Consider the following 16,834-nt stretch of genomic DNA (forward strand, 5'->3'; position numbering starts at 1 on the left):
AATCATACACATAATCTAAAATTCAAAAATGAAATCTAAACCTATTTACTAAATCTAAAATTCAAAAACAAAATCTAAACCTATTTATTAAATTTACGAATCATGCAAGGAGACTAAGCCTAATCAAAATGAGCCCTAAAATTTCCCTTAATTCAAATGACATTTCTCTAAAGTAGTAATAAACTACTTCAAAAAAAAAAAAAAAATTTGAAATCTACTTCAAAATTTTTATTTCAAATTGCAAAATATTTTCAGCTTTTCGAAACTCCGATATTTATTGAGTGAGTGATAGGAACCGATGCATGAACCCAATTCCAATGGTACCAAGCGGGTCTGGCCCCAAACTAACACAGTCAATAGACTCAATACTCAATTGAAGTCCAAATCAGCAGAAATCTCTACTTGTTCGTGTGATAACTAAAATGTCGAGAATTCGAATCATATTGTCTTTGATGTGAGTGTGTTGAATTATATCTTCAGATAAAAATTTCACTCTATCATGAATTAGTATCAGCAGTGTGATGTTAACATCATGCAAGTGGAGTACGTACCATCATACTAGTATTTCTTATTCCTGAAGGACCATCCTCATTCAATAATTAGCATTAACATATTTCATCATTCATAATAATTTAACTAACACGTTAATCCTCAAGATTTGGAAGCTAATGGGTGGTCAATAGATGCTTTTCTTGAGATGTGATGAGAAACTTAAAATAAATGGACATGTCAGCAAAACACAATAGAAAATTCTAGGACTGGAAGCTTACTCAAGATAATTGATCTGGTGGCCTCAATTTCAAGAAGATGCCCAGACATCTTAATCTCTGGGGGCATGACCAGAACAAAGAAGAAAAGTAGATATAGTGAGTGGATTCATGTGCAAAAACCTCAAACTAACCAAAAATGAACATTGATATAGTTTCCACACAGTTTATTAAACCTTCTTCTGCTACACCATCTCACCTGAAAAAATTCAGGCTCTCTTTTTTAGATCAATGCATGCCTGCTCATTTTTACCCTCTCATATTCTACTATTACTACGATGAGACCAGCAATATTACACAATCTACCATGCGTTTTCGGCTGAAGAGTTCACTTTCTGATGCCTTGACTCAATTTTATCCCTTGGCTGGAAGAATGGAAGGGCAAAGCTTTGTTGATTGCAATGACCAAGGTGTTAAGTATCTGGAAACTCGGGTTGATTCTAGGCTCTCGGACATTATTGAATTTCCTCAAGTTGCGGTGTTAGACCAGCTGATTCCATACAATTTAAGCGATGCCTGTATGCTGAAAGCAGAAGAACAGTTAGCCATTCAAGTTAATTTATTCAACTGTGGTGGTATAGTACTTGGGACTTGCATTTCTCATAGAATAGCAGATGCTTGTACCTTAAGCAATTTCATGAATAGTTGGGCCGCCATTGCTTGTGGGAAGAGCAACATAGTATTTCCATCCTTCAACTCTGCAGTTATGTTCCCACCAAGAGATTATTCTCTGAGCAGCATGACAGATGCAAAAAATCAAGTAGTTATTCCACCAGTGGACAGACTTGTCACCAAAAGGTTCATTTTTACTGCCTCGGCAATTTCAGCACTGAAGGCAAATGCTGCGGAAACCTTGCAGCCCACACGGGTCGAGATAGTTACAGCTTTCATATGGAAATGTGTGATGAAGAAAGGAAAAGCATCAGCTGTTTTCCATCCGGTGAACTTGAGGTGTAGAATGGTGCCACCCCTTCCAACGCATTTTTTTGGCAATATGTTTCAGATGGCAAGTGCAGTTATAAGTGGCCAAGAGGCCCAAGACTATGAGCTCAGCTTCTTGGTGAATGAATTAAGGTCTGCTTTTGCAAAAATAAACAGTGAGCATGCAAAGGAATTACTAGGCAAAGATGGATATGAATTTGCAATAAATAATTTCAAAAATATAGGTAAACTGATGTCCCAAAAGGACATGAAAGTGCTAAGGTGTACTAGTTGGTGCAGATTTCCAATTTATGAGGCAGATTTTGGTTGGGGAAAGCCCTGTTGGGTGAGTAGTGCTAGCTTTCCTACTAAGGATACAATTATTCTTTTAGACTCTAGACAAACTAGTGGAATAGAAGCATGGGTTATAATGGAAGAGCAAGATATGGCTGAATTCGAGCAGCATCATGACCTTCAAGAGTATGTTTCATCTTACCCAGAAAAAGAAAAAACTTCAGTCTCTGAGTAACAATTTTGGATATCTGATCAAGGGTCAATTTACATTCATAAACCAAATAAATCGTCAAGGACGACGATTTGGGCCATGCTGACCCATATGCCAGAGGATCTTCTCATGATCATAAACCATTATTTTGGCTTTTAGGAATTGCTTGGCTCTGTGGCATCAAGACTGTGTCCTACTAATAAAGTATAAGTGTGTATGAAATATCCATTAAAATTTTGTTCTTCATTCTTGAGGTGTGAATCCTGCAATTAAAAACACACTGAAAGGATGTATTCTCAAGCCCTTGTAAGATCAAAGACTCAGATTGTCTATCACTTGAAAAAATACGTCAAATAATCTTTTTTCATTCAAGCAGATATCAGTCAGACTGTCAGAGCATCAACAGATTAAAAACAAAAAATCAAAATAGGCATTCTGCGATAACGAGGTGAATACCAGTACGAAAAGAAAAACTCCCTCCTTGAGCACTACAAAACTAATGTACTGCAAATCAATGTCATATGAGGCATTTATGCCTGATAGCCAAAGTTGGATGCTAAGAAACTGCATATAATTCTGAGATAATTATAACTCCCGCACTTTCATTCTAAACATAAATAATTATTTCAACATTTATTTTATACAGCAAAGGAAATTATCCAATCGTAAAGAGTTCTAAAATATATAATTTCAAAAAAAAAAACACTTGAGCTATGTTACTCGAACTTGGGTACAGAGTGTTAGACACGACATGTATCCGAGTGTCGGACTTGAGAACTTTGAAAATTGGGGACACGGGAACACTGTCTTATTTTTGGACACGGGTACGGGGGCACATTGTAGTATACTAATAAACAAGTATGGGAAGTTAGACATCTTAACAAAAAGTAACAATAAAACTCAAATTAGATTTGATTTTGCAGGGGATTTTGCAAATCAGGCATATTCTGTACTTTAATCTCATTCTTGCTTCTTTTTTTTTTGCTCACATATTTCTTTTGAATTGTAAGTTTGACCCATATTTGATTTTTGAATTGGTCAAAGTGTCCACATTTTAATCAAAGGATCCAACACGAAATAAGGATCGTGTACACGTGTACGCACAGGAATGGCAACCTAAAGAGAAGAGTCGGAGTAACATAGCACTTGAGTTCACGTCACAAAAAAAAACACTTAAGTTCAGCCACATGGAATCTAAAGCTCTTACAAAGGCTGAAAGGCCATTAGTAGACTGCTTCAGAATGAAACAACAGAACCCATTAGAACTTTTATGCCCCATTTATAACACTACAACTTACTTTAATGCTTATTTATTTTAAAGTATATCTTATCAGATAAAGAGTATATTACAGGTTATTTAGAACCTAAATAGCACATTTCTGTTCTGACAGTTATATACTTCCAATAGTATGCGTGCCTGCAAAAATTGGATATGACAACTCATAGACAATTTAAAATATTGATCCTATTAAAAAAGAACAATAATTCATGTGAATTCTTTTGCAATAATGAGGGACTAAATTTTTTTATGACAAGTGAGCAATGCAAGCATAGATATAATTTAACTCAATACCCTATGAAGCAGGAGGATCACACATGATTGAAGTTCTACTACCAAGAGATGCTAAATAAATAATTTAATCCAATCCCTGAAGCACCAAACTAAGAACAGCCAAGTTAAGCAAATCAACAACAGTACCATACCTGATTATGCCATTACATACTAGAGGGCTCAATATAGTTTTGCGTCCTCCACATCAGCTATTTGTCAATCATACACTTGGAAATAAATCTTACATCTGATCATATTCAAAATAAAGAAAATTAAGTTCCTGTAAAAGGTTACAACAGATATTGGTTAGATGCATATAACTCATAAGTTAGTTTATTTTAAACAAAGGCTAGCATATACTCAGACTTGTTTTCTGGACCTCCAACCTCTTGCTTAGTGAAATATTAAATTTACAGTGTATGTATACAAACTGAATGTAAATAAGGAGCAAAAGTTTAAATATATTGATGAATTAAAGTCTTGGTAGAAAAGCTAACACTGTTTTTTAACTACATATTTAGCATGTACTACTAATTACCTGACTTGATCAGTAATCTCATTAAGCATAACTTCTTTACAAGTAACATTAAAAGTTCATGCACCACAACATTAAACAAAAATATATACTTTCCTGCAATTATTCAAAAGTTAGCAAGGCATGTCACTCGTCCGCAAGGCGAAGATTATTTGTTGTTCCCATTGTTTATTCTCGAACATGTAGTCAATAGTCAAGTCTAGTTCAATACTGAAGCCTGAGGCCCCCTGTTTAACATCCCTATCAGCTATCACCACATTAACTAACCTCCGCAAAATTTGGGCAACAAGGACCAATCAAGGTATAAAACCTATAGAAAAGCATTTTCTTCTCAAATTTCAGATCATGTCAACTGGCAATACATGAATTGCCTACTATACCGCAGTTTTGCACTGCTAAAACTGCTAACTGCAAAAAAACTGAAATATCCAGGGTTCAAATAAAGAGTAAAAAACCAGAGCCAGTTGACTTGAAAACACTTCCATAGAGAAATAGTTTAGCTTTAATCCGTCTAACAGTTGTGCAGCTGGTCAATTTCTATTTTGAAAACCAAACTTTACCACTTGTACTTCTAGAAGCACTGTAACAGGAGATTAAAATCACCATTTTACATGCACACAAATATTTTGATATGTGTGTGTAACTATGTGTGTGTTTTGTAATGAAAATAGTTACTCCTAATTTTTCAGATAACAGCGATCAAAATAGAATACTGGGGCTCACTATCTTTCTTCTTTAATCCAACTAATCCTGCCACTGCAACAAGTCTGTATCTCTTCGTATGTCAATACCACTATTTGTTCACCTCTGGTGATTTATGGGCACATTTTGCTATACGCAACTCCTACTTAAAATGCTACAAAAATTACTATCACATTCCATTTTGTACATAGCAGCACTTGGTTCAATATTAGCACAATAGTTCCTAATCTGTGAAGTTATAGATCCGTATACGTATCCATACAATTAATAGATCTCATGGATCACAAAATCATGGCAAAAATTTTGAAATGTTGCGTAAATTTATAAATATATTACCAAAACTGAAGAGGCAGAAGAAAATTCTAAAAATATAATACCTATATTTGTAAGTTGTTTAGCACTTAAGGATACAAGGGGCTGCTTCTACCTGCCTCCATCAACAAAGATGTTCTCAGCTAAGTTTTCTGATGCAGGGTAGCTTTCCAAAACAATAATATTATGGAATAAAAAAATAAAAAATAGACCTTCGGTGAATTAACCACAGAAATTCACCACCCACATAAGCTGGGAACTATAAACAATTAGTAACATATATAAAAAAATCTCAATTCCTGTTTCGCTAATCAACAATTCAATCTGGCAGCTCACACACAGAGCGTGACTTAAAGTCTTAATGAAATCCAAGGGGTTTGAAGATGATTATTTCAATTTTCGACCATACAAAAAAGAAAATATTGCATTTTATGTGATTACTTGAAGGTATCTGTGCAATTACTTATTACTCTATCGCATGTACCACAATAAGTCAATAACACATAATGGCATCATAATTGCTTATAGAACAGGAAACTTTTACAGCATACTAGATGTCAGCGACTTAGCGCTCTGTTTTTATAAGTCATAACTTCAAGGTAACTTTTGATGATTTTTACCCTCTCTATATGTTCCTTGCATAACCTCACAAAACTTAATGATAATTAATGTCATTGTGTTGGAAGTACTAGTATTATTTCACAGAGGTAAAAAAGGATGGGAATAATTTGATAAACTAGTTTATAAGTTATAACACTCAAAAAGGATAATATTTTGAACAGTATCTTCCGTGTGCTCCTATATAGCTGTTCTTCAATTATTAACCAACATATAAAATCCTGGAGCAAAGTGTAAAAGTATCCTTTAGTTATCCCAATTTGACACTAATCAAGAACTCAAGCTCACTTGGCGTAAAAGAAAAAAGGAAGAAAAAAGAGTTAATCGATTCATGGTCTAGTTTTAGAATTAAAAAGTAGTGAGTAAAACAAAGAAGATAGGAAGATGGTGACAGTAATCTCGTGAAACATATCTCACAACAAAACTGCTTTGATACATAGATGTCCTGTGCAAATAACATGTAAAACACACCAGTAAGTAACAATTATATATTTGACTTTTGGAGGCTCAGGATGATAATACTTCTAAAATCTTACCTGGTACTGAAAAGCAGGAAACAAAAATAGTGGAGAGATATATTACCTAACATTGGCTTTCTTTTCCATTTGTGCTGATTCCTGACTTTCTTCCTTCAATTCCTATGCTGATCAACTACAGCCTCCTTAATATCATATAGAAGTCGATTACACCCTAATATATGCGCCCCAGATGACCTGTCCCTAACAAGTAAAGTGTCCCCTATATCATATAGCGATTAGCTACAGCATGTCGGCATTATACATGCAACTGGAACCCCGAAAAAGCTATGCGTATCAAGTATAGCCTTAACTACAGCATGTCAGTATCAGCGACTGGACCCCGAACAACCTATGTCTATCAAGTACAGCCTAAAACTAGCAATTAAAAACCTCATCCAAACAGTGTATCCCAAAGTTTCGAGCATTATAGTAACCTAATTGTATTGCGAGAATTTCCAAGACATAGGTTAGGTGGAACAGATTAATCATCTAATGACGAATTAATATCAAGATAAAATTAACTACAGCCATTAGAAGATCCTTGTTGAAATTTTGGCACTGGTATAAATTCAAATTCCTCAAACGTCAACTAAAAGACACATAATATGGTATATAATATTCAAAGAAGTATTATAAATTGCATAGTTTAACACCACAAAAAAATGTTACAAAGACAGCCAGCTTTCATTGTGACCCAGGAAATTTAGCCACCAAGCTGGAACATAAAGTTTAAATTAATAAGTCTCTCATCTAAAATTATGTAAACCATGCACCTGGTTTATGCGATATCAGCTTATTACACCGAGCTAAAACAGTAAAACAAGTGTGGAATAGGATTTCAATCCACGGTGGTTGTTTGAAGAGGAAGAGAACTTTCAACTTCTTCAGTTCGAGAGTTTCTTTCAGCAACAATTTTTGACATTCCAAACATCTAAAAAAGAATGAAAAAGAACACTCAGCAAAGAATATAGATAACAGAATTAAGCACGGCCTGCAAAACATATAGAAGTTAAAGATTAGATACGAACTTTGTGGATTGTTTTCTTAAAGCAAGAAGCATGTTCATCCATTGAAGCATGAATGAATTCGTCAATATGTTCCTTTACGTCCTCTAAGAAAGTTGCTTCTTCAGATTTCTTTTTCCTGCACGAAGGAATGGCTGGTGCTGTAACAGCTGGAGATTGTCGCTGTTCTTCTTTTTCCATTCTACAAAGAATATAATCTGATCATTACTCTACAAGTGCTATGCTTTAGAAAGAGATTTCGTCGTAGACCAGCTACCATCCACCTAATCCGCAACTAAACTAGCCAATCAATGACATGATCACAAGATGTGGTGGTCTCGCGAAACTAAAACACCAATTCTGCGGAGACTTATTCTATTGAAGAATGCTGGTTCTTTTATTGGTGCTTTACATTTTGTTACATATAATTCCTAATTAAGAGACTACTCCGCAATTATCAATATAAAATTTTCAAGTGTGCACAAGGTATTGGCATCGAAACCAGAGTATAGTGAATGCAGTAATTTTACTCCCAAGGTTTCGATATGCATAAATCAAAACTCAAAAAAAAAAAAGCCATCAGCAAAATCAATGTTCTTACTCCCAGCAATCGAATACTTAGCAAAAATAAATAAAATTGAGACTCATAGACATCCTAGTTTAATGATAAAATTTAAAACAAGAAGATGAGAAATTAGTCGATAATAGGTGTATAGAGAAGGGGGACTATGTGTATAAGCATGAGATAAACAAGGTGCTGCTAACCTGCGCGGATGTCTACACAGAAACTCGTCTTGTTGTCCAAGGAAAGAAGATGCAAATTTGTAATTCACTGTTTTCAGTTTTCACTTTCCAAAAACTATTTTCGGCTGATTATTATAAGGGTTTCGCCAGCAAGTACACAATGTTTACTCCTGAATTTTAAGAGCTTATTGCACTTTGTAACCCTACACTTTGGCCAATTAGCAAATCAGACCCCACACTTTGAAACGTGACACATTGTAACCCTACACTTTATTTTCCTTTCGATTTGTAACCCAGGCCCACTGTTCCGTTAAAAAACCACGTTGCCGTGAAGTGATTAAGGGTTAACAGCTGCAATTTCAGTTTATAACCCCCTATTACCCCCTATCAACTGTACTTGATGCAGTTGATTTTTTGCAGTTCAAAACCATATAGAGAAAGCACAGAAACAACAACTAAAACCTGTAACAAAATAAATGATACTTTTGGAATGTCTATTTTTGTAATGGCTGCAAATTGTTTCGTTTCGTGTATTTTCGTGTTTCGTGTACTCAAAGGTGAAACTCGTATCCGCCCGTTATTGATTTCGTATACCTAATCTGAAACCCGTATTCGATCCGAAACGTTTCGTGTATTTTTCGTGTACTTTTCGTGTATATTATATATAAAAATATTAATATAATTTTAATCGATAAATAGTTTTAATATATATTTTTCTATATAATTTTGTTAAATATGAATGATATATTTATGCTTGCATACGATTCTCTACAAATTTGTTAACGAATCTCTAATATATATTTACATATATATATATATATATAGGGCATTGCTCAAAAAAGAACACTCTTAAAAGAAGAACAACACAGAACACTTTGGAATCAAATATAGAATCTCATCTAAAGTTTAAATTACTTTCAAATTTGAAGTTGATTAACTTTTTATTATGAATAATAATAGAATCCGTCATGTTTAACAATAAATTTGGGTTAAAAATAACATGATTCTATGTAAAATTAATCGTGCAAAAAATATATATATGATTCTATTCTGGATTCTATCTTGGATTCTGTTATGAATTCTATAATATTTCATAGTAATAATGTGGATGAATTTGGATGTTATATTTCATATATTAGGTTTAAATGATGTTTAACTATATAATTATAATCTTAACAAATCATTCTTTGTGAAAAATAAAATGTTATGATAGTGTTCTATGTTGTTCTTTTTTTAAAGTGTTCTGTGTGGAGTGCAACCCTATATATATATATATATATATTACACAATTATTTATATAATATATTATAACATATATATAATAAAAATTATGTACAAATATTTCGTGTACTTTCGTGTATTTCGTGTATCCAAAATGAAAACCCATATCCGACACGAAATCTATCGTGTAATTTCGTGTTCGTGTACTTTCGTGTTTCGTGTATTAAAAATCAAAACTCATATCCATTTTTTTCGTGTCGTTTCATTTCGTGTTAGCGTATTACGTGTTAAATTATCAGGCCTACATCAAGTACTGGGATAATAGGGGGTTATAAACTGAAATTGCAGCTGTTAACCCCTTAATCACTTCACAGTAACGGGGTTTTTTAACGGAATAGTGGGCCCGGGTTACAAACCGAAAGGAAAATAAAGTGTAGGGTTACAATGTGTCACGTTTCAAAGTGTGGAGTCTGATTTGCTAATTGGCCAAAGTGTAGGGTTACAAAGTGCAATAAGCTCTTTACTTAATTGATGAAATTGATGTCCGCATCAGCAACTGATGGAACCGCATCAATAAACGGATATTTGATCAGTATAGAGTATTATTAGTATCCGAGTTTGACAAGGAAAGAAAGAAGATTGACACGATATAGCTTATTTATAGATATATACTTCTGTTTGATTATACTCCCTCCGTCCCCTCCAATTCTTATCGTTTAGAATGGAGTGTTCGGCACGCATTTTAAGACTCATATAAAGTATTGTTCCATAACTTATTTCTAAAATTTTCTTTTTCTGAATAAAAATCTAATGTTTAAATTTTTATTCAGAAAAAAAAAATTATAAAAATAAGTTATAGAACTATATTTTATATGAGTCTTAAAATGCGTGCCGAGCCCTCCATTCCAAATGATAAGAATTGGAGGAGACGGAGGGAATATCAAGTTAGTAATTGTAGAAGTTGTGTACTATATAAACACAGATTGTTAGGTCTTACGAAAATAAGAGTAAGGAGCACAACACGAGTAATATTTTGTGTAACCTAGCAGCTCTTGAGAACATTGTTTTTTTAGAGAGTATTGTAACAGTTCTTATAGTGATCAATAAGAGCTGAGTTGATTTGAATCTTGTTTGTTACTTGTTCGACACTTAATCGAACAATAGGTAAGATTCCGCTTAAGTCCATTGATCAAATCAAAGCCTAACACATATGTAACTGAGAAGGTGTTTGATATAATTCATGCTGATCTTTGGGGGCCGTATAGGCACAAAACACATGATAATTGTACTTTCTTTCTTACTATTGTCAATGATAAATCCAGAGCTACTTGGGTGTATTTGCTTGCTAATAAAATAGTAGTTCCTTCTCTTTTCAAGCAATTTTTTGCATAAGTGAAGAAACAGTTTGATGCCTCTATAAAGATTGTGCGTACAGATAATGGTACAGAGTTTGTAAACAAGGACTTGCTTGCATATTTTGCTGATTTGGGTGTAATTCATCAAACTACATGTGTATACACACCACAGAATAACGGTTTGGTTGAACGAAAGCATCGTACTCTACTGAATGTTGCTCGTTCATTGCGTTTTCATGCTTCACTGCCCATTAGTTTTTGGGGTGATTGCTTACATACTATATATATATATATATATATATATATATATATATATATATATATATATATAATAAATATTATGTACAAATATTTCGTGTACTTTCGTGTATCCAAAATGAAAACCATATCCGACACGAAATCTATCATGTAATTTTGTGTTCGTGTACTTTCGTGTTTCGTGTATCAGAAATCAAAACCCATATCCATTTTTTCCGTGTCGTTTCGTTTCGTGTTAGCGTGTTACGTGTTAAATTGTCGGGCCTAGGTTTGACTAGTACCGCTAACTAGTGTTTAATCTTAATTTAGTGTTTCGATATTTTAAAAGTATTTTTTACCGATCCAACCGTATGAATGTTAACACATATATATATATATATATATATAGGCAAGTGATCAAATAGAAACCAGTGTTATTCTAGAAACTAGAAACCACTCCTCCCATCATCATTGTTTATAACTACAGATATCACTCGTTTATACGCTATTAATCACTGTTTTATGCATTCAAATTAGCATTTGTTTAATGTTAATAATTGAGAAAATCTACTTATGTTTGCTATTGTTGATCGATTATTGATGATCGATTATAATTTTAGGAGTTCTATGATGGTAAAAAAATGACAAGATGAGGTGTGTGGTGGTGGTAAATAATCACTAGTAATTGCAAATTATGATGACAAGCGGTGGTGGGTCAATCATGGTTATAGGTGACGGCCGTAGCAGTGAAATGGGTTGATGATGATGCCCAGAGGTTCCTCAATGTCGTATGAGTGAAGATGATGATGATATATGTTGTATATATGTATATTTATATATCTATATTTCTGAGATTTCTTGTGTGGGAAATAGTGATTTTTGATGTACAAACGAGTGATATTTGAAATTAAATATAATGATAAAAAATTTGTCAGATACTAGTTTCTAATTTCTAGGCTAATTTAGTTTCTAGTGGAATAAGCCCCTAAATATATATATTTTAGTGAAATAACCAAAGTTTCAGCAAGAATAATTATTTGGTTAGTTATTTTAAAAGTCAACTAATGGTTTAACTTTATTTTTTTCTGACTCGGCTCGTATTTATTCACGAACAAGTTCGTGTTCGGCTCGTTAGTTAACGGGCTCGAATAGGGGTGAACAAAAAACCATTTAACCCGCAAAACCGACCCAACCCGCCCCATATTTCGGCCGAACAAACCAAACCGTTCAAAACCAAAAAATTATTGGGTTCATTTTTTATCAATCCGAATAGATTGGGTTTTAGAGTTTTTAAATTATTAACCCTCACCCAAACCAACCCAACCCGCTTAAGTTCACTAGGAAAGAAAGAATAATATTTTCATATTATAAGTTTGTGACCATCCTTAGATTACATATGCAAAAGTTGTTTTGGGAATTCTGTTATTAATGTAGTAGCCTTGTAAGTTCCTGGTCAATGATCACATACACTTTGTCTCTCTTTTCTACAATGTTTGTCTATATAAACAACTAACGAAGCATTCACTTACATAATGTGTTTGTGTGTTTATACGTGTGATGCATGATTATTAAACTTATTAAACTGTGCTTGTACTATATTTTAATTTGTAAACTTTGCTCAATATCTTTTTACCTTATACTCCTTTTACTTTTGTTTTACAAGAAGGTAATGGATTCTGAAGTCGATGGCTCTGTTACTACTGCCACCGCAAACACCATACTATATATAGCCCCAAATACTACACCAAACAATGAATAAAACCCGACAAACCGACTAGACCCAAACCAACCCGATGTGCGAATAATAGGGTTGGGTTGAAAATATTTTTCAGGGTTAACGGGTTCGAATTTTCATAAATCGATTATATTGGGTTGGGTTGAATTTTTGCCCCTAACCCGGTCAACCCGACCCGTGTTCACCTTTAGGCTCGAACACAAGTTTTGTTCGATAAAAAAACTCTGCTCGTCAAAAAAAAAAAAGCTAGGCTTGGTTGGTGAACATCCCTCTCTATGAACGCAGAAAAAAAATGATGCAATATTATCATCCGTGAAATTGATGTAATATTATCATCCGTGATTTATACAGTGCAGTACAACGGGATACTTGAAGTGGGCGGAACCGCGGAAGTAAATGAAAGCCATGAGATTCCCACCCCAAAGAGGAAACAAGAATCCAACACAACACTCCCGCGCATATTAGCCTTCAACCACATCGTTTATCTATCTTGCGCCTCATCCATCAATTCGTCATGGCTCTTTCCACGGCTCTTCAGCCCAATCTTCCATCAAAGGTACTCGATACGGTTGCTTATATCCATATCAATCAATATATGTGCTGTGCTTACTTTATATCCCCAGAGAGTAAGATGTCAATTGTTATTTCTAAAATTGAAAAGTAGTTGGTTCTGTAAATTGAATGAGTATTCTAGATTCTTGATTAAGCAGTAGTGATATTGTGAGTACACTATGGATGGGCTTGTGATTTTTAAATGTTAACATCCTGGAAATAGAGTACATCTGCATCGTTTCCGAAGTTCGTATAGGTCTGGGATCACTATCTGATGCTGGGAATTATTGTACAAGGAATCGGTGACTAATTTGTAAAGCTCAACTATGTCCAAATTACTCATGTTTGGATATTTACGTCATCTTCAATTCTCATCACCAAATGCAACATTAAAGTCCCTGCCCTCCGCCTCGTCATATTTGTTACTTCTTACTATTAGTGGATTTGTTGCTTTTACAGGAAAAGCGGCAATAAGTTCCATCTTGTGCCTCGTAAAGTCGAGCAGATTTGATTCGTCAAGTGCATATGCATATTCTTCATCTCTAAATGCAAGGCTACTTATTTTTAATCTTTTTTTCCTGTAGTTCTGCTTCGTCAGGCTTGACAGGATCCAGAAGAGGTTTGCTTTTGTCACACACCAACGGAAAAGGACCTGTGCTGTGTGGATAAAATCGGTCTTGCAAGAAGGGAATCCAGGTTTCAGTGACAGTGAAGCAACTGAACCTTCCATAACTATTCTTGAAAGGTTGTATGACCAGAAACAGAAACTGGAAAAGCAGACATGTGAAGATCTTAATCTTACTCAGGATCTTCGGTCGGAACTTGGGAACTTGGACTGTGCTCTTCAGGTAGCTTGGGCGGTCTTAAAGAAAAAAGAAAAAGATCTAAGAGAGGCTGAAACGAAGGTCATGTTAGAATGTAATGAATTGAACCAAGCAAAAGAGGAGTTGGATAGGCGAGAGGAGGAATTATCAGCTGCTTCTCTCAAGCACAAAACACTGGAGGAGGAACTGAAGCAGTTTAATACAGACTTGACTAGGCAAGCAACTGAGATCGAAGATCTTAAACTGCAAGTTAAGAAAAAGGATCAGGATATCTCTGTGGCTCAGTGTGCATTGTCCTTGAAAGAAGAAGAAATTAATAAATCGGTGAATGAATTAATAAGGAAGAGCGAGGTTTATGCAAATATAGAAATTGAACTTAAGTACAGGAATAAGCTTCTTAATGCTGCAAACAATGTTGTAAAAAGGCAAGAACTTGAGGTTCAAGAGCTTCGACAAGGAATACTAGTGGAGGAGAAAGAAGTTGGAGCTTCGTTGAATTTGAGAAAAGTGGAAAACGAGAGATTGGAAGTTGCCGAGGCCAATCTGGAGAAGCAGACAACAGCGTGGTTATTAGCACAGGAAGAACTAAAGAAGCTTGCTTATGAAGCCTCTAAGAACGGAAGAGAAGCAAATAAAACTGTTGCAGAGTTTAAAAGAGTAAAAAAGCTTCTTGCTAGTGTTAGGTCTGAGTTGTTGTCAACTCAGAAAGGTCTTTCTTCGTCCAGAGAGAAAAGGAATGAACAACAACAGGTACTAGAGAAACAGCTTATAGAACTTGAAGAGCAAAGGAGCAACGTGGCTACTTATATGACAAGTCTAAAAGATGCTCAAATAGAAGTAGATAGTGAAAGGATTATGCTTAGGACTGCAGAAGCTGAGAATCATCAGCTTGAAGTATACCTTCAGCTGAAGAAGGAGCTTATCAATGGTTTACAAGTGGAGTTGAATGAAGAGAAATCTGCAGTGCAACATGCAATAGGAGAGATGTATTCTCTTCAGGAGCATCTAAACAAGAGAGTTTCTGATCACGAAGCATCAGTAAAGCTTCTTCAAGTGAAGGAGGAAGAACTGGTAGAAGGTAGACTGAAGATTCAGCATTTGAGCTCTGAGAAGCGCTCTCTTCAGCTTATACTGGAAGAGAAAAATTTGGAACTGTCTAATACAAGGATTATGTTGGAAGATGTAAACCAGGAGATGAATGAGCTAAGCAGTTTCATGGATGGAAGAGAGGACCAACTTCATCAAGCGACAACCATACTGAAGGAGACAGAGGAACATGCTCAAAAAGTCCAACATGAACTAACTGATGCAAAGATAAGATTATCTGAAGCAGAAATTGTTGTTGAACAGATTGCGGAGCTTACTGAGGATGAAGATTATGATTCACAGAACCTCTGTTCTGAGATGGAGCACAAATTTCATGATCTACGGGAGAAACCTATTGATGTTTTTAAATGGAAAAAAGAACAGCTTGAGACTGTACTTGAGATTACACGGGAAAGTCTTAGATCAAAAGAAATGGAAGTTCTTGCTGGTCAGAGGGCTATTACAATCAAAGATGGGGAGCTTGAGATGGTACTGCAAAGACTAGATGAAAGAGAGAAGGAACTAAGGATGGTGAAGAAAGCATTAGACAGTGATGTTAACCATCTTCAGGACCTCTATACTTTAACACAGGGGAAATTTGGCGGCGAAAGTGTCGGAGACCTGGCATTCGAAAAGCTACAGTTGGAGGCAGCACAATTAGAAGTTGAAGCGGCAACTACCACACTAGGAAAGCTGACTGAAATGAGTCAACAGCTTATAAATCAGGCTCATTTGAACATGGAGGTCGATTACAACATACAAGCAGTTACCCATGAACCTGGGATAAATGCAAACAAGGAATCCTTTAGTAATGTCCAAGCCGAACTTGCACAGTTCTCTGCTTTAACAGATCAGCTTGTCAAGCAAGCTGGTATAGTTGATGATTTGCTCTAATGGATATGGTTTGGAAATTAGTGGCTACGTTATGTATAGTTATGTAGCTAATAGGCTGATGTAGTGTATTGTACTACTAATTCCAGGGTTTATAGATGTATCTTGTATCATAATACAAGATCTACTGTATATGCTGATTATACGCAGATTCTTATTTTACTTGAATTCAAGTCAGGAATCGTCGAGGAATAGATAATTATACTTGCTTGTAGAATTCTTCGGCTAAATCCAGTTACCATGGGTTCCCTGGCATGTTATTTAGGAATCTTTATCTGGTCTAAGCAATTGAAATTTGAATGCTGTCGACCAAATTGTTGTTTTACAGGGATATAAGCCCGATCCCTGCTCGTAAGGTTTGGCATAAATATATGAAATAAACTGTCTTGGCATCTTTGCTGACACGTTGAAGGCAGTCATGCTAAACAATTTCAGAAAACGTGATGAGAACATTCATGATTCAACTAGCTACTGAAACCTTTTTTGTTTAAATATCGAGTGATCATTGTACTCATGTCCACTATCAGAAGTCTCGTTCTAAGTAGGTATGTTTGGCCAAGCTTTTTATTACTAGCTTCTGGACATCAAGTCCTTTTGTGAAAAAAGATAATTATTATATAATAGAAATGAATCAAAAAATAACCATAATATAATCCCATAAAATTAGAAACATTTTACTGAAAATAATAGTTGCCAGATGATTATAATCGTTCCAAACCTGCATTTCATGGTATAGATACTCTGATCGATTGTCA

General features: G+C 34.9%; 2 protein-coding genes across 2 annotated transcripts; both read left to right on the top strand.

Moving 5' to 3' along the window:
• The first annotated feature begins 731 nt into the window (after window positions 1-731).
• On the top strand, window positions 732-2,565 carry LOC108205475 (stemmadenine O-acetyltransferase). Its single transcript, XM_017375450.2, has one exon. It carries the CDS (start codon window positions 907-909, stop codon window positions 2,215-2,217), a length of 1,311 nt encoding a protein of 436 aa, XP_017230939.1. The 5' UTR covers window positions 732-906; the 3' UTR covers window positions 2,218-2,565.
• A 10,405-nt stretch (window positions 2,566-12,970) lies between these two features.
• LOC108214004 (uncharacterized) lies at window positions 12,971-16,278 on the top strand. Its single transcript, XM_017386133.2, has 2 exons — window positions 12,971-13,282; window positions 13,863-16,278. Exons 1-2 carry the CDS (start codon window positions 13,241-13,243, stop codon window positions 16,080-16,082), a joined length of 2,262 nt encoding a protein of 753 aa, XP_017241622.1. The 5' UTR covers window positions 12,971-13,240; the 3' UTR covers window positions 16,083-16,278.
• Window positions 16,279-16,834: the final 556 nt, after the last annotated feature.

Source organism: Daucus carota, chromosome 1 (assembly GCF_001625215.2).
Source record: "Daucus carota subsp. sativus chromosome 1, DH1 v3.0, whole genome shotgun sequence".
Lineage (NCBI taxonomy): Eukaryota > Viridiplantae > Streptophyta > Magnoliopsida > Apiales > Apiaceae > Daucus > Daucus carota.